The following is a 26,883-nucleotide window of genomic DNA, read 5'->3' on the forward strand; positions in this document are numbered from 1 at the left end:
AGCAGCACTGTTTCCTGCAGCAAACACTGCCTGTGTCTCATCCTCTTGTGAGGAACGGGGCCCTCCTCGCTCCCTCAGTGCCTGCCTAACCCCAAACAAGCCATGCTGCTGCTCACTAATCCACTTAAACAGGCAATTATAGTGGGAGAGCAGCCTGCAGGGAGCCAAGCTCAAATTCCCAGCTAAACAGCGTCCTGGGTTTTCTTAACCCACTGAGTGGTACCTTAAGCTACATTGAAAGCTCCTCACAGAGCACACATTTATGCTTTGGTAGCACAGGCTATGTAAGTGCATTTCCTTCCGACACTTTCATTTATCATAATTCTCCCCTTGCAACCCTGCCCCTTCAGTTCCCCAGGGAAAGTTAGTGAATTTATGCAGGAACAAAGTCACCTTGAGCCTTAATCCACACCCTAGCAGAAGGAATACATCTGTCTGTCGGCAATCACATCCACCCACTCTGCAACTGCATTACAATGCTCACTTTGTTAGCACAGCTCCTTCTCCAGTCCTGGAGACAAGCTACCACAAAGGCTGGAGCAAAGAAAATGGACTGGGGACATTAAAAATGGCCCTGCATGTTTGAGGTCGAACAGGCAAATTGAGGTAAAAACTGTGGAATTAGGAGAAAAAGAGCAAATAAAAGAGTCGGCAAACCTAGTTCTTGTCTCTCCAAAACAACTCCCTGCTCCCTTCCTAAGAAGTGAAGGCAGTTGAGAAAATTGCAGTCAATAAAGTTGCAGAAGATAGGCAGAGATCCTCATCCAATGGAGAGCAAAACAGTGGCCAAAGCAGATGGCAAAGTACAGTGGAACCAGACACATAAAGCAATCTGATTTTTGCCATCTGGGAGCAAAGGCCAGATTCCCTCATAACCAGGCTGGCACTCAGCTTGTTGGGGCCATGGCTCCACGTTGCCCTTCCTCTTTCCCTCAGAGAAACCAGCCCTGATGCAGTCTGAGCACACAGAGCCAAGACAATCTTTAAAAATTGGCCTGAGAGCTCCCGTAGCCCCAGATGGCACCACAGATGAGCACAGAAACAAAGCTCTGTCCAGCAGAGGCTCTCCCGGCCCTGCACACGCACTCACCTGACGTTTAGGAGGCGTGCACTGATTCACAACTCACTCCTGCTGACGCATTCCTGCTCTCACAGGCAGGGCTTCCACCTTTGGCTCTGTCCTCACGGAACAGCTCCTTTGCATTCAACAGGAAGAACTGCTGCTGCTTGTTGTCGTCTGCCCTACTTGTTGCCATGCCTTGATAAACAGTCCTGGGATGAACCTGCTTCTGACTGGAAGAAATGAAACATTAATATTCCCAGAAGGGTGCAGGAGTTACAGCAGAGGGCAAGGAGACTGAAGGTGAATGGATAGTTGCGCCAGTCCCGATGAAACTGCCTCTCGTATACTCCCATCCTTCCGGCTGAATAGCGCAGTCGGCCGTAGCCCAATTGCTTTGTCATCTCTGGCACTCACTGCCGGCAAACACCAGCTTTTGTCAGCCCAACGTTGCTTTTCTCTGCCACGCACCCTGTGGTGGATGAGTGAGTTTCTAGAAACCATTCCCACCTGACAAATGGGAAAAAGAGTAAGGATAAAGGTGTCCCAGTATAGGAGTTCTCCGAGCTAGTGTTAGAATCCAGAAGCCCAGAGAAATCAACCCATCCCAAATCCCCAATATTTTGCTTACTGCATTATAAAGAAAGATTTAATTAGCACATGCAAGTAATTTCATCCTTAGCTGTTGTCATTCCACTGGTAAACTGTGGATTCTACTGCTACTTACATGGCCTACAAGGACAAGGTGTATGGGTTTGCTATCCTTCACAGCTGAGCAAGAACACCAGTGGACACAGACTTCATCAACTCACCTAGAGGTCCACCAACTGCCACCTGCTGCATTAAAATCTATTCCCAAACAAGACAGATTGTCCCCAAACAGTTCATCTGAGTCTCCGTAATCTCAGCAGCAGTCTCCCTTCTCCTGGCAGTACTTTTAAACCTAACAAGAGAGCCACAAAGCTTGCTCTCTGCTCCTTGGCTCCAGGAATACATTCTCATTTGCCCATTGCATCTGTTTTCATCAACACCTTCATGCTGTTGCAGACCTGGTCAAAAGAGACATTCCCTCTGGGATCCAGGTGTAAACAAACATCATCACTATCACAAGAGAACCAAAGGAAACGTTCGCAGCAATTGCCTAAATTCATCTTTTTACTACTGTACATACACATCCAAGGAACTCTCATTTATGAAAGGCTTTAATAGAATCACAGAATGGCTTGTGTTGGAAGGGACCTTAATGATCCTCTAGTTGCAACCCCTCTGCCATAGGCAGGGACACTTCCACTAGACCAGATCGCTCAGAGCCCCATCCAGCCTGGCCTTGAACACTTCCAGGGATCGGGGATGCTTCTGTGGGCATGTACATGTCACACAGAGCCCCGATTTAGCCCCACACAGCCCCACACAGCGGCCTAAGAGCTTGTATTTACAGCCTTCTGCAAGCGGGAGGCTGTTTACTAAAAGGATTAGATAAGGCTTGACAAAGATGCAGGAAGGTGGGCATGCTGTGCCTTAGAAAACTTCTGCAATACAGAACCCAAAACATCCCCATAGGCACTTCCAGTTAGAAAAGAACCTAGAAAAGAAGAGGAGGGGAGAAATTGCAAACAGGTTTGGCAGAGCTCTTTGGCCACTGCTGCATAGAGAGCAAAATTACAGGAGAGTAATCAAAGAGCACTGTGTCCGAGACATCCCTGAGCAGCCAGTGCTTGTACTGGTGAGATCTGTGGGACTACCTCAAAATACTTTCTCCTTTCATCTCGGGGAAAAAACAACCCTTAAATCACACTGCTGCTTCTACTCCCACTCTCCTGCAGAAGGGAATGCTGCTCTTCTGGGTTTGGTAAGGGCAAGCAGCTCACATGCTCTCTAAGGCTGCCCAGGACTTAGAGCAGAAGCCCAATTCTCCCCGCTTTGGAGACCCTGTGGTACTGCCTCCAGGCAGATGTCCACACCATTTGCATTCCAGGCTTCCAAGAAGATCAGGACGCAGCAGCATTGCTTGTAGGGCATCTATTGTAAGGACCTTGTTTGATACAGAAAAGCTCTATGGGGCTGAAGAACATCTTTTCTTTCACAACTAGCTTGGTCAGACAGTCTGTCATATCCTAGTGTTCAGTCTAACCACCTCAAGATTAGTTCCTAATGTGTTTCCTTTGCACTCTGAAGTTAAGTAATTCCTAAACTTCGGCTTGCCCAAGCATTCAGTTCTGGAGATCATAGTCACAGTGGTGGTGATGGGGACTGCTATTATCTGCATTTTCAAATAGATACTCAAGCAAAGCTTTACTCCTCAGAGTACTTCCAGAGTAGGCTGGAAAGTTCCTGATGAGTAAGTTGGAAAAAAGTAACAGAAAAAAGGTAAAAATATGAACTGTTAGTTTTTTTGAGGAACAGCATCATAGCACCACCAAACTACTGGGAGCTGAGGGACCAGAATGCACAGGCACCAAAGTTTCTCCAGTGATCTGGTATTGTGCTCAACTCTGAATTTATGGTAAATATAAAACACAAACACAATTACCAAGTTCCCTGCTGTGTCCGTTTAAACACAGCTAAGTGTAGGTGTGGATTCGTGTTTAAAGAAACAAGCCACAGGAGAGGAGGCACAGCAGGACCCGCAGCCACATGGCACATTTAATTCCAAGGGAAGAACACCTGACTTCTACATGCAGATCAACAAAGAAATAAATTAATAAAACCAAGTATATGTACTGGCTTCTTTAGTTAAAATCATTACTTACACCATTATGGACATCTATTAGGGGACTCCCACAAAACCTCCTGTGAGCCTGACCAGGAAGAGTGCCAAACCACAGCATGTGGGAACATGGTCCCATTTTAGGTTGGGATGAGGGTTCGGTTTCAGCATTAGTCAGGGCTCAGGTCTTCATAGCAGTTGAGTGAAAAGCAGCTGTTAAAGCCAGGCCTGTGAGGAGGATGAGAAGCACGCTCTGCAGAACCACACTGGGAAGAGTGGAATAAAGCACATGGAAGAACTAGCCCAGATCAAGTCAAAGTAAGTTTATTCACATGAGATCAGTTTGGACACAACCAGATTGAAAACCGTTCTCCATCCGAGCACCTTGAGGAAATACACAGAACCAAAAATCCAGGATAATGACAACAACAACAATCCCGAAGCCACAGGCACGCCTCCCTAATTGCGGGTGGCCTCAAAGCACCGCCGTGCACTTGGATGCAGCGGCCGAGGCCGCCCGTGCTTCGGTGCTCGAATCACATCTGACACTTCTCCAGAGGGGACAGAACTGTTTACAGGAAGCCATTTGTTACAGGGGCCGGCCTCTCCTCCCCCCCGACCCTGGCGACGTCCCTTTCCCACCCCACCTTTCATCAGCAGCTTATCTACTGCCCAGACGGCCAAAAAGCTCATCCAGGTTGGAATTTGAAACCAGAGATTCTCAGACGCCATGGCTGGGGCAAACGGTGCCACCATCAATTTTAGAACTAAATTTCAGGGAGTTTTCATTCTGTTTGTACAGGGGCTAATGAGTAGCTTGGGATGTGAACACTAACCCCAGGGCATAATTCTGAGAACAGGATGATAGATTCTCAGTCTCCTGCTCTAATTATACAGGCAAAAATTGGAATGGGAATGAGAAGAAACGAGAACAGGATTCAGGTCCCACATCAGCTTAATGGCATCATTTTCCCAAGCAGTAAAATTTTTTGAGGGTTAGCAAAAAGATGCAAGAATAACCTCCACTAAGAGAGAAAGACTCCCAAAAAACGTACAAAATGGGGCAACTGAGTTTCACATTAAGCAAAGCTGCACAGAGACATCACTGCAGAAGCAGCAATCACCAAGCAACTGTTCAATACTCTAAAACCGTAAGGCACTAATGATGTTCCTCTCATTACAATCAACATGACTAAAAATTGACATTCATCAATTAAAAAATAAAATAAAATCATTGTACAAGTCAAAAAGGCAACTGTTGCCCTTTAAAAAGTTTCAAATTCTCAGCTCGAAGAATTTTGCTGCCCCCCATCCCAGCATTGCTGACTAGTTGGACATAGTGTTTGGTCAAAAGTTCTGCAGGTTAACACATACCTATTACAGTGAAACATCCAAGGCATAAGCAGAAAACAATTTGTTGACAACTTACTCGGTGACCCCTTTAACATCACCAACAAATGTCAGAGGTGTCAGTCGGTCACCCTACCTACTGCAGCACTGCAAAACACTCCAACACCACCACACTAAGTGCAGCCACATGTTTTTAGTGCTGACTTGCCTCTACCTTTCCCTTCAAGATACATGACTCAAGCTTTCAAACCCTGGAGCTTGAGTTCCCTAGGCAGCTGTAGACAGAGTAGCATAGGGGAACACAGCAGCAGTTGCTCATAAATGCTATTCCATGAGTACGCTTCAGTCCCTGTCTGGAAGCCTATGTCCAAGAGCAGCCAGGTCCCTTAAATTCCTTTAATTCCATTCTGGTCCTTCTTTGCTAGAGATGAGCAATTGCCCAAGAAGTATGAAGTCAGTAACATCAGTTTCCTTCAGAGGGTCACCTGACAGACCCATTTTGGTCAGTAATGATCAGGTTCAATAAACAAAGCTGTAGTGAAAGTGTCCCATTACTGAACCCTGAAGCCATTCAAGTATCCTTTAGACACAAAGGATCTATTAAGGCTTATTTCAGAGATCATAGTAAAGTATTGCACACTATTTGTCTGCTTAAATAGTTAAAAAAATGAAATCTCATTTCTCAGAGATTAGTAATAGTATTAAAAAATGCTAAAAACAAATATAGATGTGACTTCTCCATGTGACTCTACTAGAATATGTAACAATTAATAGCTAGGGATAGCAGAGGTCCATCTGTGCATGGATTTAGCAACAGCAGTTTTTAAACAACAGGACAGTGTAAATTCCAAATAATTACTTTTGCCCTTTCTAAAAGCTTAAGTGATCGTAAATTTAGCCTACCCATGAACTGCACTGGATGATTTCACCAGCACAACAGAGCATCAGAATTCATTGCAAGACAGCCTCTCGAAAACCGTCAGTTTTAAACAGCTGACCTTCGGTCAGCACATCCAGAAATAAATAAGAAAGGGTATAGCAGTGAGACCACCTATCAGAAGAATCAAGTGTGGCTGCTGGCATGGAAGAGTCTGGGACAATCCATCAGTCCCGGGGATTGTCTGGCTTAGGTCAGCAGCTCCATGACGCAGGTGGCCTCAGGATGGGTATTCGGTACTTCACTACTGAGCTCACCAAAGGCGAGTCAATCCAGTCTTGTGGAGCCATTTTGAATTAGTCCAGACCTGAAGGATGTAAGAAACAAGTCTCCCAGAGTTTTGATTAGAGTTCCAGCTGTCAGTTCCATACAACAGTCCTTCCAGAGGCAAGCAGAAGTCACTCTGCCAGCATTCGCAGGCGCCGCTCATGCAGAAGCAACCTGATCTCCCTCACTATCAGTGGTGAAATGAACAGGATTGTTGAACTTGTCTGTGAAAAGAAGCATATCCAGGACAATTAGCACAGAGAAACCAGAGCTGCAGCCATCCCATGCCCCAACACACATCCAAGGCCACCCCAAAAAGACACAGGCTAAGAGAAGCAATGACAAAATGACACAGCGGATGGAAGGACTGAGCTTGCAGGAAAGCTTATACAATTTCAGCTGTCACGATCATCTTGTCATAAAGATGAGCTCTTCAGCTCCTCAGTGGCCTTCCTCCTCACCACCTCTGCTGTTTACCAAAGTGGCCTTTTCCTTTGTCAGCACAGATGCAAAGACAATTCCTGGCACTTCCGTCAGGGAAGAACCAAGTGAACTGTGCAGCATTCACCGCTGTGGAGATGTTAAGGAGGTCAGGGCCTGAACACAATTCTCCCCCAGGGGCGTACCAGGGTAAGGCATTTTCATCTTAGTTTTCAGATCCTCATCACTCCCTTCAATAATCTTCAAGGGCTAACAAGCAGCTTAACTTCAGCTCTCTGAAAATATTAGGAACTACGTATTATGAAGATGAAGAAGGGAAATCTCCTGCCTTGGAAGTCAGTCAGGTGGCATGAGCTTTAGGAAATGCATACAGGTATTTTTAGGCAAGTATTTTAGTGTCTCTGCCACAAGCTCAGTTCCTCTCGGATAACGTGACTTTTAGGGATCCCAAAAGACAACAGTTGATTTAGATACCCTGAGGCAAAGCCACACCACAGACCACATTAAGAACAACATCAGAGGTCACAGGTGCTGCAGAGACAGAGTCCGTCCCTAAGTCACAACTTTCAGGTTCTCACAAAAACTTTCTATTGTAAATTGAACTTCGATAAAGAATTTTTTAAAAAAATGATTTCTTACCATTAGAATGAAGAAATAGAAAACCCACATCCACCCCAGGTTCTCCTGGATCAAAGACACTAGATACTAAATAGAAATAAAAAAAAGAAATCATTCAAACTGGGAAGATAGGGATGACTTTCAGGCATGACACTTTCATTTTCTAGAATTTGTGGGCTGTTAGCACACCACACAGAGCTGATCACAAAACCTTCCAGCTGATCTTTTCCTATCAGAAGAGATGACTCAGGAGAGCAGCCTTTTTCTGTGTAAAACCCACAGTGTTAGTAAAGCAGACACCATCCTGAAGCTTTACAGTAACTCAGAGCAGCGTAAAGACAGAACTGAACTACAGTTTCAAAGGGTGACAAATTGACTCTGCTGAATACAAGGTTTTTGCACAGAACACTGGGACATAAGTGGATGTAAGTACTCTCAGAAGAACTAAAAGCTCTAGAATGGCTTATAAATTACACAGGACACATTTTCAAGAGCTGTGCAACCACTGACTACTTAACCCTCCATCGTAGGCAAGACACTTGAGACTACAGTCTGTTCTGAACTGCACTCTGGTTCAACAAGGCTGCAGAGGCCACACAGGGAAATATATTCCCTATTAGCAGATTTATATTCAGATGCTGCACAAGGGCCTCCCTTTTTCACTACTGGGTATATCAGCACAGAACAGGATCTGAATTTCTAACATGTTCATTGTGCGTTTGCTGTTATTCACACACCCCCGGAATGACATCATGGTTGTCTCTGCTGGAATAAATGCAGTGCTGGAATGGGAGGCAGGTGGAATTTTTCAGAACTAGAGACCCAATTTTTATGATGATCTAAGTCTGAATGGTATGTGTGTGGGAAGACAGAAACACTGTAGACGACGCAAGAAGAACACTGAGTGTAACAGTGCACTTATGTATGTCCACAAAGCACTTGTAGTTTTCTATGTTTAAAGGATCTAAGCAGCATTTATCCTATAAAACAGAGACTGAACAACTGTATTTATCAGGCAATCAATGGCAAGTACAAACCCAAATCCCTTTCTAGAAAAGAAACTCGCATGCCTTGCCTGTGTCCCTGGTATTTTACCATCACTAGAGGATGCCTGAAATAGAACTGGCTCTGATCTTTCTACTAAATCCTCCCCAAAGCACCGCTGTGTTCTTCCACATAGCTAACACTTGTATGTGAGAAGAAAGAACATCCCCAGTGGGCACACTGTCAGCTTCCTTCTCTGCAACAGTCTAGTCCTCAGACCTCTGGCAGCATACTGACTATTGAAGCAAGTAGTGCTGGATTTACAGGGCGTAAAACACATCCACAGACACAAACTACAAATAAGAGTAAATTTTAAATTACTTCATAAACACTGTAACATTCATAATAGGCATTCCAATTTTACTCAGTTGTACAGGTAAACTTTTCTGTAAGCAAACGTTTTGCTATCATCTTTAAACAAAAAATCCCAAACAAATGTCAAAATATTTTATTTTCACTCTTTGCAAAGCTGGCCTTTAATTGCTTTTTGGAGTTCGGGGTATGAAAGTCTCCAAAATTCATTTGAATTATGAAAGTGCCATAACACTGGCACTATGAATACTTAGTTTAGTTCTCAATTAAATTGCTTCCACTGGAAACCTTGATAAAACAGACAGGTTCCCTTCGTTGGATCCTAAATAAGTAATTATTTTAAAAAAACGACCCAACCCCCTCTCCCTCTCCCCACACAACTTTGGATTGAGAAATGCACTAACATCTCTTAACCACAACAGACTCTTTGCTTCCTTCCCCAGACCTTAATTTTCCTTTGGTAGCCTCACCTGGCCCACTGCAGCACCGATACTGCCAGTTCCATCCACAATTCCTGTGACTGTTGCCAGAGCCTCACTGCTGCCTTTCACCAGATCCTGGCGCCCCAAGTCAGCAGAAATTGCAGAACTGATCATGTTAGAAGGGCCTCCGATGAAAAATCCTGAGAGTGACAAGAAAACAGCCTTGGTGCAAAACAAACACTAATTCTCAACAGAGCATCTTCAAAACACAAACTTCCTACTATGCAAAGCTCAGGAAAAGAATTAAGTCTAAGGACAGTGCTCACAGACTAACTGCAGGTGAAGCATACGGTCATGGAACACCCTGCACAGCACATCCCCATGCTACAGTCTCAGTCTCTAAGGGTTCACGGAAGAGATGGAAGGCAAAAAAAACCCCACAACAACAGGACAGGGAGTTCCAAAGTAGGAGTGTTTGGAAAGAAAGGCTCTATTCATGTGGGCTAATCTTAATTCCATAACACAGCACAGTATGTCTGGTAGTACAAAAACCTTGTGACCTCTCACAGTACACAAAGTATTTCAGGTTCTGACAAACGCCCTCAAATTTGAGCTGCAGCTCATGACTCTGCCATACATCCACTTCCTCAGACACCAGATTACTGCTAGGTATTTTACCATAAATCTGTCTCCATCATACTGAGCCAAGGCAGATCCCCTCAGCTCCAAGCCATTATTCCATACCTCCCTCTGTAAAGCAGTTTTCCTAGAGCTGTTTTCCAAAGGTAACAGAAATTGGGCCTCAGCTTTCACTCTTTCTGCAAAACCAGCAGAGATCAAAGCACACACAAACACCTTTTACCACCACCTGGCTGGTGTTATTGATTGTTCTGCAATGGATACAGATGTCTACTAGTAGAACAGTGGCTTTTGATAAAATACCTGTAATTGCCATGATCACAGCATTGATAGGTTTGCTGTTTGGAGAACCTGCAAGAGAAAGACCAGGTGAGTGTAAATAAAACAAATGAACTTGAGAAAACCATTCACTTCAGTTCAGAAAGAAGCATGGACACATCTACTTTGAACTGCTTGCTCAGTTTGCTACACAGTGACAACAAAAACTTCTGTTTGACCAGAGACTTCTACAGAGATGAGTCTTACTGCAAAGGCATTAAGAGGTCAAAGACCCAGAAGTTTCCTGAGAGCACTTTACAGTAGAAAAATCAACTGCCACTAAAATTTTGTGGCCTACTTCAACATCAGATTTGCCTGGCTCTGTATTTCAGCCTGTGTCATGCCTCTTTCTGTGACAGGAAGTCAGACTCAGCTCAAACTCTCACACCATAAAAGTATTTAGCACTTGAATCAGCCCTTCCACTCATTCTGAATTTTCCAAAACACTTTTTTAAATACAGAGATTATACCTGGAGGTAGTGATCCAGGAACTGTCTAAACAATGCTGCACAATAAAGCAAAAAAAATGCAAACCCCCATATCCCAACTCCTCCTTACAAAGCCATGTTTGAGCATCTACAGGCTTCATTTGTATTTCCACCAGCAGCTGGCTTTCCATTACAGTCCCCTAGCGCTTTTCAGATGCTGTTTTCCCTGATATCTCACTGTCAGGCATTACCTGAATCCCTTACTCACTTCAGCTTAGGTGAGTTACTACACGTAAGGCAAGTTGCAGCCCTCTTCACATATTTCCCAGGCCATTGTAACTATTACATGCAACACACTATGGGCACAAAAAGGTTTCTTGGTTTGGCCGATGGAAATAGAATTATCACACTGCAGGAACTGGATCACCTGTCTGAAATTTCTGTATCTGGCTGGACAGTAGTGCATTTTGAGTTAAGCACAAGGCATGTGGAACCCTGGCTGCTCTGATATCTAGTAGAAAATTCAAACTTCATCAGCAATAAGTTCATATTTACTTCTAATTCACTTTTGAAAGCAATGAGTTAGCACAAAAGCCTACAAAAACTCCACCGAACTCCACCAAACCCACTCGTTGCCACTCAGTGGTCCCGACTTACTGACCTTACTGCAAGACCATCTGAGTAAGCCCACGTGCTTCCAAAAGGCACACTGTACTTTTCCTGTCTGACTCCAGCACCTGTTCACAGATCTCAAAGTGCTCTACAGAAGCCTGCCTGTATCACCACCCCACTTTGGAGGAAGACATAAAGAAGTGAAATGACATCCCAGTGAGTTAAATCACTCTGGTACCACAGGATGCTCTGTCTGAACACACAAAACTGTCACACTTAGAAGTTCTTCATGGAGGTTTCATAGAAATTACATCTTCCTGACTCCTTATGCTCTGTTTTCCTGACAGACTCCATTCAATAATGAAACACCAAGAACTATATTTATTACAAAAGGGGCAGAAACTCTCCAATTTCACCACTTACAGAAGTGTAAGAGGTGAAGTCTAAGAGCTTCTTTTGCCCTGTGTAGTGTATATATACCCCAGCACAGATCTGTCCCTAGATTCTCTTTCCTCTTACTATAGGGAAGCACCTGAGATTTCCTGCTTTGCCAGTTGTGGTGTTGACACAATGACGACGCTAAAACATTGACACTGGAGAAGGATCAGTACCATAATTCACCAGTATAGGGAAATTTAACCACTCAGCTAATTCTTTTCCACCTCATTAACCAGAGAACAGATTTCTTTCTGTGCAGTGCCACACTTCAGCAAAATAAACCAAAAGGCACCATTCTGATCCAGAAGCAGTTTCAAGGCCAGAAAACATAATTAGAACAGGCTGTGCTCTGGTTCTCTCTAAGATGTACTGAATGAACCTCTTATCACTGCGCAGCACAAGCATACTCACGGCTGTATCCGAATAGAGAGCCTACAGCAAAAAGCAGGCTAATTGCTAGCACTGGGGCTCTCTTCTGTAGCACATCAGAAATCAAGCCCTGGATAGTCCCACCTGCAAAAATCAAAACAAACCAAAAAAAACCACTGTCAGGTTCAGGATGCTGACACCTTAAACAAAACTCATTTCACTGAGGGCAGTGGCCTCTTGCCTTCTCACCAATACATATTCTCTCTAATATCCTGAAAACTAAGTCTCTTGGCCTTACTGCCCCAGACAAAAAGACAACTGATAAAACAGGGAAAACTACTCGTGCTGCTTTCCTGGGAAAAGCCTGCTTTTTCTGGCACGCAACTAGCCAATGCTCCCACTTTTCTTTTTCTTCCCCTATAGGACCATCACAGCTCTAGGACCACCACAACTCTGGATTAAGCAAGTTTAACATTGTGGCTGAAAGTGTAAGAAAAGGCTGTTTTTTCTCACAGGAAAAGCACTATCACACAGGGGCCTCATACTTCCTGCTGTTTCACCTTCTTAGGGTAGGTGCAACTGATTCCAGCAACTGCCAAAGGCCAACAAAAATCACCTTATGTATCACTGCTACCTCTGTAGGAACTGCTCTGCTGGTAAAAACTAGAATGCTGAGAAAGCCTGACATAGAAAAGGCCACAGAGGCAAAATTACTGACCTTGAACAGGTCCAAACAAGGATGGCTATTCTAGGAAAGCTAACTGGACAAGGTAATAAAGCAAGAAACTGAGCACATAAGAGTGGAAGTCTAAACACATATACAGTATGTTCTTTATTCTGGAGGAACAGGGTAAGATTTTGCAGCCAGCAGAAACAAGTGCAATTACATTTTATTTCTGAACATAACACAGTTGGTCCCTGCTCTGCCAAGATCTGGGCTGAGTCTGTCCTTAAAAACACAGGACAGAAGGGACAGTTCAGAACTCAGTAAGTCCAGATCTAAATATCCCTCAAGGGTACTTGTCGGAAAGAAAGTAGCAAGCAGGGGCACCATTTTGTACACAGCACTTTTCAAGAAGTCCTAGTCAGTAAAGGAAAATGTCAGCTGGGGGTAATGTTCAAGAGTATGATAGTGCCCTTTATTTATACGTAAACTCTTTAGGGGGTCACATACTCTGTGTTTAAGAAAAAAAAAAAAGGCCTAGCAGCCACATACATATCTAGAATTTTCACATATTCACTGAACAGCTGGATCCCACGGAACATGACTGCTCTGGCTGCATTTGCTGTCTTTCACTTTCAAATGCTAGCAGGGCAACTGCAGAAGGATGTCATTACTTGCTCACTCACCTATGATTCCTCCCACATCATACCAGATTGAGAGCTGGTCAGCTTCTGCTTCTTTCCATCCAAAGTTGTTGCTGAGGTAGAAGGGCAGCCAGAAGAAGAACGAGTAATTCACCAGTTTCAAGCAGGCATAGGCCAAAGAGTACTGGAACAAAAAGAGGGCCAGCGAGCAGTTAGCACTTGAGAAATGCAAACAGTGTTTGATTCTTCTTCACATAAAGCTCTGGATCCAGCTAGAGCTTTCAGAGGGAAGTGCTTCTGCATTTCATGTAAGAAGACAGCATTATGAAAGCTTAATGCTGAACATCAAAAGGAACCCAGGAATACAAAAATCACTGTCAAGAAGGTTTTTTTTTCGCTGAATGCAATGTACTTTCAGTGTAACCTTGAGAGGAAATGACACCAGGTTTCAAAACTGAAGAAAATTTAATTCACCTTCTCAAGAGAAGGGAGCCAAGCATGCGACATGAAACAAGTTTGAGATTTAGTCATCTGTGCATCATGCTGAGAAAAGTTATGTGAAGTAGTTCCTCTGTACTATCTTGTGCTGCTCAGAAGGTTCATCTGCTTGCAGCACCAGAAGAGAAAGCTTCGTTCATGATCCCCAGGCAAGTATTCCAGGACAAGATGAAAGTTTGGCCAAAGTTAAGCACATGCTTCCAAACCCAACAGCTGAAACAACCTCCTGCTTTTGGCTGCTGGGCTCAATTTCTCCTTAGGTCCTTGGTCTCTCACCAATCTGACATGGTGTACTGATTTGGCTGGGCACTAATCTGACATCAGATAAAACTCACAGACTCAGAGGTCTTCAGGTTGCTGGATTAGGGTGCAGAACATGTCCTCAAAATCCAACATACAAAACCAGCCACCTCAGCTCCTGTTGTTCCCTTTTGTTCCAGCCAATGAAAAAAGTCACACATCAACTAATGCAGATGCCACCCTAAGAAATTTTGCATAAGGCACTTAGCCATGTTAGGAAGGAACTCAAAATGGGTTTGCGTTCTTTTGTCATCCCTCAACGGGTCTTAACAACAGAACTGTCACTGTCCTGCACCCAAAACACTGACAATGCACCCGTCCCTTCTAGATTTTCTGTTGCCTCAATCACAACAGCCAACTGCTTTACTCATTAAGGATGCCTGACAACACTACCCATTCTGCTTTGTGACCAAATCCAGACAGTTCACACTGTACTGCTGAGCCAGCCACCCTGCCCCCTTTCTTGTACTGGTTCTAGCACTCAGGGGAGCCACAGCCCACTGCTGCAGAAAGTTAATATTGTTTTTTAGTGACAGGTTAATTTTTCAGCTGAATCAAATCCATGAATTTGGCAATACTGCTGATGCAGAAGTACAAGTTCTCACACAAGGGACAGGAGAAGGATATGTTGGAAACTGCACCACGAGGCCTTGCTTCCAGCTGTTTATAAAAACCCTGCATACTTTGCCAGATGTTAGATCATGCTAATTCAGGCTTTTCAGGCCACCTTTCTGCTTTAAGGCAACTCAAAAACCCCAAACCTCAATATTAGCACCACAGAGCTCTGTGTGATGCTCAGCTAACAGTGAGAACCCCACTCCTTAGGGCAAATACCTATCTTACCAAGAAAGCATCCTACAGCAACCTTTGCTTGTGGCCTCCCTTCCAAATCCCCAGCAGAACGGGCAGGATCTCTGCTGCCTTTTGCTGGCTCATTACATGCCCTCCATGAAGCAGGGGCCCGATGGGAAGAACAACACACAACCAACATACCCAGACAGTATTATAATCCATGTGCACAAGGACAACAGGCCCAACCCCAAGATGTTAACAGCATAAGAAGTCAGATGTCAACAACTACATATGGTCAACATACTAACAATGACATCAACAAATGCTAACAGCACAAAAAGTCAGCTTTATGTTTAACAGGTAAGTCAGATTCACTCAAGAATCTGTGTCCTCACCAGTACTACTCCAGGAAGGCAACAAGCTTGGAAAAATCCAATGGCCTTTGGCTGGTTGTCAGTGTCAGTTGCTTGAATAGAGTAATTCCGGTCATCATCATCTGCATCATCACTGCCCATTAAAGGTCTGTTGGCATCTTCTTCCACAACGATGTCTTCATCTGCTCCAAGCTCAGGGAGGCCTAAGTTTCACAAGGGATAAGCAACAGGAAAAACAGACCACAGCCTGTTCACCTTCTCCCCACTCTAAAGCTATGCTCACTTCTTTTAAGTAATTCTACCTTCCAGCAATTCCCTTGCTCTCCCATACCTCCATCCTCCTTTGGCTTAGAAACTCTTCTAGATGGTGTTCTGCAGTGCCGCCAGTTTCTACCCTTTGTCTTCTAGCGCTCTTGAAAGTATTGTCTGATCCTGGCGTCGGCTTTGTCTGTTCTGAGTGTCTGGCCATTAGTTGGAAGACACAACAAATTAGTGCATTTCCCCCCTTATTTAGTGGTTGGGATTCTCAGACCTGGCTCCTGGATACCACTTCCCTTGACTGTGGAGGCTGAGCATACTCAGCTGCTGCCTGTTAATGCCTCCACTGGAGTGGAAGGCCTGGAAACTGCACTGTGCTTTCTGGGATGCAGAGCACTCTTATGAGCACTCTTTATGGTAGCGTTAATGCTACCAACTTCATAGCCTTTGCAGGCAACTGGGAAACCTTCTCCATGGCCCTGTCAAAGCCCAAACATTCTTCTGTTTTCCTGTTACACTTTGACTTGCTTACCACCTTCTCAGAAAAGGACCACATCCAACCCTGGAGCTATTTAACTGGCTGTGGGAGACCTACTTTCCCTTCCTACTGCATGGTTAAAGCTTGCCATACTTTTCTCCTACAATAGCCAGTTATCAGTTTGTCTGCAGCTTCTTTAGGTGAAGAAAAACTGATAATTAGGCACATCCTAATGGAGATGTTAGAGCCAGGCTATTTTAGTTGCTTTAAAAAAATATCCAGACTCTATACACGGGATGCATGGTGGCATTTACTGTGATCTGGGCGAGTAAAACATTTGCTCCATTAAATACACTTAAGTGCAACACCATTTTGTAAGAGCCCTGAGGATAAGTACTGTCAGAATGAGCAGTGCTTTTAGTAGTACTACATGGAAAGCTGCAGACCTGCTTTCCATGAGGGGACCGAAACAGTACAGCTCTCTTCTACTTACCCACTTCCTTCGGTGACGTCAGGAGCCCAAAGAACACAATGACTCCTCCAGCAAACTGTACCGAGGCAGTCACCAAGAAAGCATACTGAGGAGAAATAAATAAAAGATTCTTTTTCAAAGCACTTTCAGTCACACAGGTTTCCCCGACTAATGAGGGTTTCTTTTTACATTCCAACCTTGTTAGAGAGCAAACACAGCTACGACAACACAGATTGCACCCATAAAACTTGGAAATGAGTGATCTCTGCGTCTCCTGAACAGATTTGGCCCTATCTAGGCTGAAAGACCACACTAAAACAGCTGTTTTAGTGTACTGAGGCAACAGCAGTGAGGAAGGAGCTGACCAAACACAACCAGAATTCCAGCTATATTGGAAGGACTGCTCAAAGAAGGATCAAACACCAAATCCAGACCAGGTTGTTCAGAGCTTTGTTCAATCAAGTCTTGAAATCTTCCAAAGACTCCAGGCTCTGTCCCCTTGTTCCAATGCTTAACATACTTCACAGTAAAATAGTTTTCTGAACACCCAGTTGGAATTATCCCCACTTCACTTTATACCCACCGCTTTTTCCCTCTCTCACAGTGCAACCCAGGAAAACGTCCGGATCTGATTTCTCAGCAATCTTCCCAGAGGCTTTGGAAGGCTGCTATTGGTACCCTAAGCCTCCTCATCTCCAGAATGACACGCTCAGCTCTGCCAGCCTGTCCCCACAGGTCACACACTGTGCTGGTTCACTTGCACTCCCTGGACTCAAGCCCCTGCCTGCCACAGGCAACACAGCGCGTGCCTGGCCCCTTCCCAGTGACAGCAGCTGTGCCTCCAGTTAAGTGAGAACCTGTGATGGATGACTCTGAAGAGCACTTTAAGCCACGCAAATCAGAAGAGGGTATACTGTGACACTAGAGCTCTTCAGTAACATCAGTCCCATTTACAGGGAAGTCTCAGGCTTGTTTCTCTCAACTGGGAAGAGTCACGAAGGAACGGCTTTTTGATTCTGCCTACTGCTTGCCTCCATGGAATTCAGGAAGATGAAACTGGACACATGAGCCTGTTATCTCCCAAAGACAAGATAAGAAACTAGTGTTTCATAACCCAATCAGACATGCAGGCGTAGCTAGAAGCCAGACAGCAATATCTACCTCATAGCCATATTTGAGAACACAGGATGCAAGGAATGCCCCAAGGATATTTCCCACAGATGCACAGGCACTCCAGAGTCCAAACACAAAACCTCTCCTGAAGAAGGGGAAAAAAAAAATTTGAAACCAGCAATGTGAGGAGAGATGACATTAGGAACAAGACAAAGATAAAACATTAAAGTGAACTTTAACTTATGAATAAAGTTACAGTATTTTCCCAATCCACTTCAAAGAGACTCTAAGTTCATTTAAAACAAAATGCATAACAACTTGGGGGTACATGTGGTACAGGGACAGTATGTTCTATTCTGAAACATCTGTGTTACAGCAGAGGTGAGCTGACAACAAGGTTACAGGCTATGGCTAGAGCTCATCTGCAATGTCCCAAAGTGACAGAGTTGAACGTACAATGAGTCAGTTTCCTTTTGATCTCTTTACTGGTAAGGAGACAGAAACAGTTTTCCAGTGGTAGGAAAATTCAAATTCAGTCACTCTGCACTATGAGATTTTTGAAGTTTGAATCTGTGCTTTTAACACACACAAAAAAAAAGACAAAAAAGGATATAATGTAACAAGTAAGGCATATTTCATCCCACCCAACTTTAATTAATTAATTAATTAATTTAATGTTAATTAATTTAACAGCTGGCCTTCCTGGTTTGAGAATTTCAGCTCAATCTGTTACTCAGCAGGTCGTGTGAGTCACTAAAGAAAACTTAACTTACCCAGCTTTTCCAAACCAATTTCCCATGACAGCAACCACGCAGGGCCAGCCAGTGGACTGCAGCAAGCCATTCACAACCCAGAGACAGCAGTAGAACCACTTGTTGTAGAAATGCAGCCATTCTGTGAGTGTGCCAAAGAAGAATACCTACGGTGGGGGGGGGGCAAAACAGAGAAGAAACCCTCAGGCTACCGCTGAAAGCCAGGCAGGAGTGGGGGCCTAAAAAAAGCAACAGCCTTTCAGGGAGCTGGTCCCATGCAGGGGCCAGGCCAGAGGCCAGCCTGGCATTGTTTGAGACACAGTGCAGAGTGAAGAGCACCCTCTGCTGAGCCACCACAGCTCCAACTTCAGAGCCCAAACAGCTCCAGAGACAAATGTGCTGTCAGGGCACTTCCTCTCCAAAAGACTTTTGTCTTCCTAAACAGCACAGTTACAACAAGAGAGGAGAAGAAAGAGACAAATCCTCTTGGTAACAACACTAAAAATACAGTAGCCTCTTGATCTGCCCTTGTACTGACATCCGATTCCTCGAGGCTCTATGCAAACACAGAACCCTCAGCAGTCATTTATCTTCGCAAAATTTAACACAAATACTACAGCCAGATCTCAAATTACTAAGAGCTCTAACCCAAACTAGCCAAAATAAACACATGTTGTGGGACACTGTGCTTGATGCACATTTGTGGTCATGTGTTTGCAGAGTGCAATAGGCCACAGTGGGGTTTGTAGCCAACTGGGTAAATCAAACACACTCCACACATCTTAGTATTACTTTAACAACCAGAAAACCACCATGAGATAAAACTGATTCACATTTATGTGCAATGGCTTGAAGCTGAAATACTCTTTTGTTTTAAGGAGACATTCTTTTTTGACACATACCCTCCTAGCAATTATAAAATAAGTAAATGAATGCTTGGTATTGTTAGCATGTCCTTCAAAGAACAAAGATTGTGTTTGAAAGCAAAGGCCTAGATAACAACAAGTGTGGGCTAAGAAATTAAGTTATATTAGAAAACAGTCCCCCAAAGTCCAAATACACCAATCTTGAACAAAAGCTGTTCATTAAGTCTCTAGACAGTGCCCCAAAGTTAAGAATTTCCTTCTGACACAGTATCCAGAAATAGATATTTCAGGAAGAGGTGAGTCATCCAGCGTAGGTCTGTGCTTCAGACAATGCAGTACATGCATCCAGAACCAAGTTTTACCCACAGGCTTTGAGACCACTGAGGTATAGCTACAGCTCATGAGCAAATTCACACAGAAACAGAGCCTTTTCTCCCCTAAAGTAAAACCCTACCCAGAAAGCCTAAGAGAGATTTTTAAATCCCACTACTATGTCCCAACTTACCACCAGAGCTGAGGAACACATGCCAAAAGACAAAACCCAGCGTAAATTCAGGCGATCCCCAACTATGCCACTGACAAAGAGACCCTAAGAACAAAACACAGCATTAAACAAAGTCAGAAGACTTGCACCTGATATCTGTAAGAATTAAGATGATGTAGAAGGGTCAAACTAATCCAAATGTTGCTGTTATACCAACTTACAGTTTGATTCTAACCACTTTTTCTGCCACCAAAGAAATCTTGCTCATAGCTGTTCATTACATTTCTTGTTTAAAAAATTCATCTGAGAATTCTTGGATAGACAGAACTAGTCCTCCCACCCCCTAGTAACAGGTGTATAAGAAATTCTGAAGTGATAGTATTTATCTTGTGATTGTTAAAAAGCATCTTCACGTGGGTGACAGGCATGGGCAGAACTAACAGAAGCTGAAGGAAAAAAATATGCCTCTGAGCTAAGCTTTTTAATGTGGGTATGATCTTCCCATTAAGATTCAACCAAAGCTTAGCAGCTTGCATTAGTTTTACTCACCACAGCATAGGAAAACAAAAAGATAGTGTCCAATGTCCCCAGGAAGAGAGTTGCTTCTTCTGCATTTGGAAATAACTGGTTGCTGTTCCAGAGCTACAGAGAGAAAATTTTAACAGGTAAACAGGAAGAGATGGAGCTCATCCTACTCTATTTCAATGGAAACCCCAACTCTGGAGCAGAACACCATCTGGCCCCAGCAACCTCTCATTCCTCCAACACTTTAATTATCAAATCAGGAACAATTTTGGTATTATATACTGCAGAAAATGTCCACTCCCAACTTTGTTTCACTTCTAAAAGACAAGCAAACAAACCACCAGCAAGAAACCCTTGTTCAACCTGGATCAAGGCAACCAACTGGCAAAGCAAACCCTACTTCTAACAAGCATGCAATGTTAGACAGCTTCTTACTCTAAAACACTGATGAGCATCTTAATGAATAATACAATAAAGGTATATTCTGTTTTATGTGCAGCATCTCTTCTGTACTTATCTTGCTGTCTTCACTAAATGAATAATTCCCTTAAAGTATTTGTGGCAGCAGCCATAATATGAAATGACAGACCACAAACAGAAAAGAAAGAACACAAAAGGAACAAGGGGAAGAAAAGACTGGTTGGAAACTGTTTACAACAAACTCGAGTCACTAATGTTGTTAGTTTTTGTGCTTACCCTGAGTTTCATTTTATTTTCAATATGATCAAAAAAAGGGAAAAAAAGACTCAATTGTCCCCAAAGAAAGATTAGTGACATCAGCTGAAAATAGCAAGCTTTGAGGATAACTTGAATGGAGTTAATCAAAACAAAGTTTTCTTCCCTTCTTACAATGCCCCCATTAGAAAACAAACCAATCCAATCCAAACCTGACCTATGGATGTGCCTAACTCAAATGTCATCAGTTTTAGTTTGATTCTACCTCTCCAGAAGAACATTCTGTACAGAGAACACTAATTACACATCCACTTAGTTTAAAAGATGTAACCTAAATTGATACCTTGTTTGACTACTTTTCTTGATCAGACACATGCACCTCAACATCCAGCAAGCACTAAATCATCTATATATATTAAAAAAAAAAAAATCAAAACAGCTTCCAAGACATACTGGTTGTTTGAATGTCAGTTAAAGAACTAAATATAAACACCTTGTGTTTCAATTTGGCATCCCTGAGATGCTCACTCCTTTTAGACACACTATAAAATCCTCAACACAATTCAGGCACAATTTACTGCTTTCACTTATCACAAAAAGTCAGCATTTATCATCCTTCTGTCAAACATTCAAATAACTGATGATTTCTAATACAAACACTCGAGCAACCAGCTTAGAACTCCCTACTCCAACAGATCTCATGGCCTGTGACCATGCTGTAATGTATGATTTCTTCCACTTCTCAAAAGCATCAGGACAAAGCATTACTAAACACAAGAATGGCTCTAAAAACACCACAGGTAGGAGCCAGGAGGTAGTTCTTGCATTCCCATTTGTGAGAACCAAACAGCATACAACTTACTTTCCTGCAGGCAAACCTCCCACTGCTTTCACTGAGTCTAGGATTTTACAGACAAGATGCTCAGCACTTTTGGAAATCAGACCTTTTAGATGCAAGATAAAGACATTTAGGACAAGCAACTAGCCCTCTCAGATAGCTTTCTTCTCTCCTAGTTTGGCTACTCTTTTAACAGGGTGGTAGCAGCACCACTGCCACAGAGAAAGCACAACCAGGATTTCACAGAACTCTCTGGAAACCCATTAACTGCTTCGGTTTATTGCCTCCAACACTTCCGAGGAAGGGTCCCTCTTTCCCCCTCCTTCATGTTGCTGCCTATTACAGACTCTGCTGGGGTCCTAATTTCCATTGGAACATTGTAACTTCCTGAGGAGTTGCTCTCTGGGGACCACTAGGAAAGATTTCACCATCACCTGATGATCCATAAAACTACAATGCAAACACCTGAAGTTTCTGCTCCCATTCTGAGAAGTGTTCCCGACAGACACCTAAAGGGGCCTCTTGGGCACCGCAAGTTCACAAATTCCAGCACACTGGAAGTTACCCATCTTTCTTTGCACTGCCCTATCCCTTGTGTCCTTACCTCATATGGCCGGAGCTCAGGGGCCGTGCTGTTAAAGCAGGAAGGAGTCCATTGGCTGGAAATGCTGACTTTGACATTACTGAATGTCTTTCTGGAAGCATGGAGCAGGGAATAACTGCCAGAAAACACACAAGACACAGGTTGGCCAGATCTTCTCTGGAGGTCAAGTGGGAAAGGGTGGGGTATCAAATACAGATACACACTGTCTCAGCAGGCAGCATAGCAGAGGACTGGCAGTTTTGGAGATAGCAGTCAGCAGTGGGAACCCCCAAATTATGGGAAGACAGGGATTTCACCCTTCTGCAATAGACTGCTCTTGGCTTGGCACAGCCAGCCTCACCTTTGGTGGTTGGATTCCCCAGGGACATAACACCCTTACCTCTATAACTGCATGAGTCCCAGACTGATTGGCTCTATGAGCTTATAAGTTAGTTTTCAAGGCTCACAGCCAAAGGTTAAGACTATTTCCCTGCTTTCATTCTTCTGTGATATGCTCTCACTTCCCTAAATTCAGTGAGATGAACACCTCTCTGTGCAGAGATACACTGAACCTACCTGAAGAAGGTCAGCAGGAACACAACAATATGATGGTGGGTGCAACGGGACACAAGGCCTCTGTTTGCAGGCTGCCTCCTTAAGCTTCCAGGCAAAGCCATGTTCCTGGCAGCCCTACCTTTGCTCCTGCCTTGGCCACAAGGCCTGGATGGTGATTAGGTCATTTTTTTCTTCTCACTTAAAAAGAAGGTGGGAAGGGAGGAGAAAAGAAAATATATTTGGATTAAAACACATGTATAAAGCACAGTTTTGTTCCCCAAACAGCTGGAATTCAGAAGAAACAACTCCACACCATTCCTTCCCCGTTTGTTTCACACCACTACCTATCTCATCACTTGTACATTCCTTAACATCTTCTATGCCTAAACGTGCCTTTTTATTCCCATTCTCTCAGTACCCTGATGGTCATCTCACAACCCACTTCTTTTTTGTTTCTCCCCTAGCATATGCCTCTTCAGTGCCCATCACCATAGGGGTTCCCCCTGGATCTACCAATTCCCAGCATTCCCACGTTAAAAACCATTCTGCACCATTTACACACATGATGAACTACAGTGTGGTCATAAATAAGACAGATTTCCACTGCTACCTGGCTGGTCATAGACTGGTGATGAAATCATGAGAGCAGCGTTTGGCTGCTGGAGAAGAACGGTTTGGGATCTAACTGCCTTGTTAAGATGTTGTTGAAAGAATATAGCCAAGAGTGGACTTGCACAGATGGAAAAAGGAAAGTAACCGTGAGGACAGTGCTGAAATCCAACAGTTAGACTCCCTGCCTATTTATTCTCAAGCCCGACATTACAGCTCCATCTGTCACTAACTCATTAGTACAGCACATGGCAAGTTATACCCTCCTGTAGGGCACGGGTGACATCTGCCCCAACTTCTACATACCCAGAAATTATCACTACTGAGGGAAGGCTATGATAGATGCAGTTTCTTCATGCTAGTTTATGTCACACTACTCTGCTCCCTGAGCTGTGCTGGCATGGTCGAGGGACCATTTCTGCTAACTTGAGATTGGCAAACAGCCCCACTGGGCAGCGAGGTGGTGAATCTCACCCCACAGCTGCCTTTTGTTTCCTTGGTAGAGATCTTTTTCAGCCAACTTCCCTACCACAGATCAAAAAGCAGCTACACAAAGGCTTGTGTCCATGTGACAGACAGAGCAGTGCAGAGAGAGAGATGCTGCACACCAACGCTGCTGCTGAAGGCAGAGCTCAATCCTGTCAGCACTCACTGGCCTGAGACGCTGGGACAAATCCACTGGTGGGAACTGCATTTGCAGAAGATGTGCAAACAACACGCATTCTGAAAGCTGAGGAGAGGTAAAATAAAGCACCACACCTGTTCCCCCAAAGGAACTGAAACTGAACTGGTTCCCCCTCAGCACTGAAATAAGACAGAAGATAGTGCCTTTGTATTCTTCTGTATCCACCGATGCTTTTTGTAATTATTTGCAAACCTGACAGAAGACTTTCCAAGTTCAGCTTTATAACCTCACTTGGAGAAATTAGAAGTCACTGCCCAGACACAGTCTCATCCAAATTTTTGCTGCTGAAAATTCTGTATTTCACAGAGACTTTCTGCTCTTCCTTCTAATAGCTTTTAAAGGTTTCATTAAGATATCTTTCACTGCAGGAAGTCTTTGTTTCCTGTCCTCTAAATGATGATGCGAGCCTGATTGACAAAAGGATAACAGCTACTACTGGAGACATGAACCATCATGGAAACTGAAACCTGACCTCCAAACCAGGTCACATCTGACCTCCAGAACAGAGTACAGCATGGAGAGCCTCTGAGTAATATGGATCCAGCTGTGACCGCTCTGAGACACCGGAGTCATGTTTAACCTACACCACACCCGAATGCCTCCATTCTCATCCAAGACAAATACAGCAAGTCTGTACAAGACCTGCCTCTATACAGCCCAGGTGCATTTGAGCCACACTCCCACTGCTCCAGCTAGCACAGAGCACCTTGGTGTGCCAGCACCTCCTTGTAGGGACATGCTTCTAGATTGCTTAGGTTTGCACAGAGGAAGAAAAAAAGCACCTACAGCTGGAGCTGTGGGAAGGCAAGGCTAGCCCAGGAAGAGGCAACTTCACAAGTAGTCTTGATACTACCCTCCCCCTGAGGTCTCAGACCATTTCTCAGCACCAGTGAATGAAAACTCAGCACCCACACAAGTACCACACAGTGCTACTCCCTTTCAGGCAGTGGTAACACTGCTCAGGGCTGTCTGCCACACAAGCTGCATGAAGAAGAGAAGGGAAGCCAAGGTACTCCAATTTCCCAGCACCGCGGTCCTTATGGGCCTGTGAACCACACGGTCTGTTGGTCAAACACAAGAGCTCGTTCTTCTTCCTTGCCTCTCCCTCCCCTCCCACCAGGCAACAGCAGGTTACAGAGCACTCCTGAGGAAAGCAAACCACTGCCAGTTGTGCAACACTGCAGGGAAAAGTTCCTTCCTCGGGTAATCAGTTTGCAGCCCGGAGCACAAGATTTACTACTCGCTTCATGTCAACAGATGCAAATATAGATCTTATTTGTCCAAGATACTGAGTCTTTTTAAAGCTAAGACCTCGTTTGACCTTAAAGTCACCTATTGTTCTATAGCATTTATTATTGAAACGATCTGTTTCTCAGAGCTTCTCAGTCTCAGCTAGCTTTCTAGAAGACCTTCTGGCACAGGACATTTTCACAGTATAGAGATGACTGTGAAAGATTTTGTTTTCCCTTTTTCTTCATCCTGTCCTTTCTATATTCAAAACTTGCATTCTCCCTAGGCTAGAAATGCATGCAATTAGGAGGTTAATCCTCAAAAATTAGTCTTCTAATTATTCTGAGAACACCATAGTAAGTTTGTAGTGGAGGGGAAGCAAAAACTAGGCAGCAGGATAACCCACAGAACTCAAGGCAGTGAAGCACAAGCCTTTAAGAAAGGAAGAGGAGCACTTTCAGGGTATTAAGACTACCTTGTCTAACTGTTTTGCATTATTTATCTTCAGCTAGCCAATATTTTGAGTAAGCTTTTGTTAAGCTTTCACCCTTATTTGTTAAGCTTCCCCCTTAGTTCTCTTATCCCTTCACTTAAAGTCATAATAAGACACCTTAAGGTCAAAATAAGACACCTTAAGTTCAAAACAAACTTCCTTAATACTATCTTGCCGTCCCTCAAAGCTGGCAGGAAAGACTAGCATTCACATTCCTGGGACTTACAAAGTGCCAAACAAACGGATTTTTTTCTTAAAAATTAAATAAAATAAATAAATAAATAAACCCAAACTAACAAAACCTCCCAGTCTTACGCCATTTTTCCAAACTGACAGAAGCCCGGCAGCACAAACCCAAACCCACACAGGGCCCTCCGCCGCCAGCACAAGCAGACCGTCCGCCACCCCGGAGTCCCTGTCAGACGCTGTCTGGGAAGAACAGGGGCTGCCCGAGCACCGGGAGGATGCGAGCACGATCCGACTGCCGGGCCCCCGCTGGCAGCGCATCTGCAGCGGCGGCAGCGCCCGGAGCCCGGCAGCGCATCCCCCGCGCTCGGCTCGGCGGGGAGGACGCGGCTCCTCCCGCCCGGTCCCCGCGCAGGTGGCGGAGCGGCCACGTCCTCGGCGGGGCGAGGAGCGGAGCCGAGCGGGCAGCGCAGGGCACGCACCGGCTCCGCCACCGCCGCTACCCCGCCGCGGCATCGCATCCCACCGCATCCCACCCCACCGCATCCCACCCCACTGCACCGCCCCGGGGAGCTCCCGCCGCCCGCCCGGCCCCGCGTACCGCGCCCGGCGCCCAGCGCTGCCGAAGGAAGTCGGCAGGAGGGAGGCGGCCCTTCCGGGCGGTCCCACGGAGCGGCGGGAGCTGTAGTCCGGCCCCGGCCGCTGCCGAGGGGCCCTGCCCACCTCCCGTCCGGGGGCGGGCAGCGAGCGGTGCCGGCAGCGTCCCCCGGCCGGCGGGGCGGGGAAGGGGAGGGCCCGGACTACATCTCCCGCCGGCCCCGGGCCGAGGCGGTAGAAAGCGGGCGTA

General features: G+C 44.7%; 1 protein-coding gene across 2 annotated transcripts; it reads right to left on the reverse strand.

Annotated features, from left to right (window-relative positions):
* Window positions 1-4,075: 4,075 nt before the first annotated feature.
* SLC37A3 (solute carrier family 37 member 3) lies at window positions 4,076-26,750 on the reverse strand. 2 transcript variants are annotated; one of them, XM_017804902.1, is made up of 15 exons: window positions 26,638-26,750; window positions 22,855-23,031; window positions 22,300-22,414; window positions 20,207-20,299; window positions 19,679-19,762; window positions 18,329-18,474; window positions 17,604-17,700; window positions 16,464-16,548; window positions 15,256-15,437; window positions 13,313-13,454; window positions 12,005-12,106; window positions 10,101-10,148; window positions 9,207-9,358; window positions 7,402-7,467; window positions 4,076-6,545 (listed from the first exon to the last, which is right to left on the reverse strand). In XM_017804902.1, exons 2-15 carry the CDS (start codon window positions 22,953-22,955, stop codon window positions 6,453-6,455), a joined length of 1,506 nt encoding a protein of 501 aa, XP_017660391.1. In that variant the 5' UTR covers window positions 22,956-23,031; window positions 26,638-26,750; the 3' UTR covers window positions 4,076-6,452. The 2 variants fall into 2 exon arrangements, with proteins under 2 accessions (XP_017660391.1, XP_017660392.1); XM_017804903.1 differs by having other exon boundaries at window positions 22,855-23,033; window positions 26,601-26,646.
* Between the last annotated feature and the right edge of the window lie 133 nt (window positions 26,751-26,883).

This window comes from Lepidothrix coronata, unplaced genomic scaffold, assembly GCF_001604755.1.
Source record: "Lepidothrix coronata isolate B3197 unplaced genomic scaffold, Lepidothrix_coronata-1.0 Scaffold10, whole genome shotgun sequence".
NCBI classification, from domain to species: Eukaryota; Metazoa; Chordata; class Aves; order Passeriformes; family Pipridae; genus Lepidothrix; species Lepidothrix coronata.

Bases quoted from the DNA above. Each gene is read 5' to 3' on its own strand.
- SLC37A3 (XM_017804902.1), bottom strand. From the start codon at position 22,955: ATGGCTTTGCCTGGAAGCTTAAGGAGGCAGCCTGCAAACAGAGGCCTT. The intron at 19,763-20,206 runs GTGAGTAAAACT...TTTTGTTCTTAG, and splicing joins TTTTGTTTTCCTATGCTGTG to GGTCTCTTTGTCAGTGGCAT. The intron at 9,359-10,100 runs GTATTTTATCAA...TGTCACTCTCAG, and splicing joins TGTGATCATGGCAATTACAG to GATTTTTCATCGGAGGCCCT.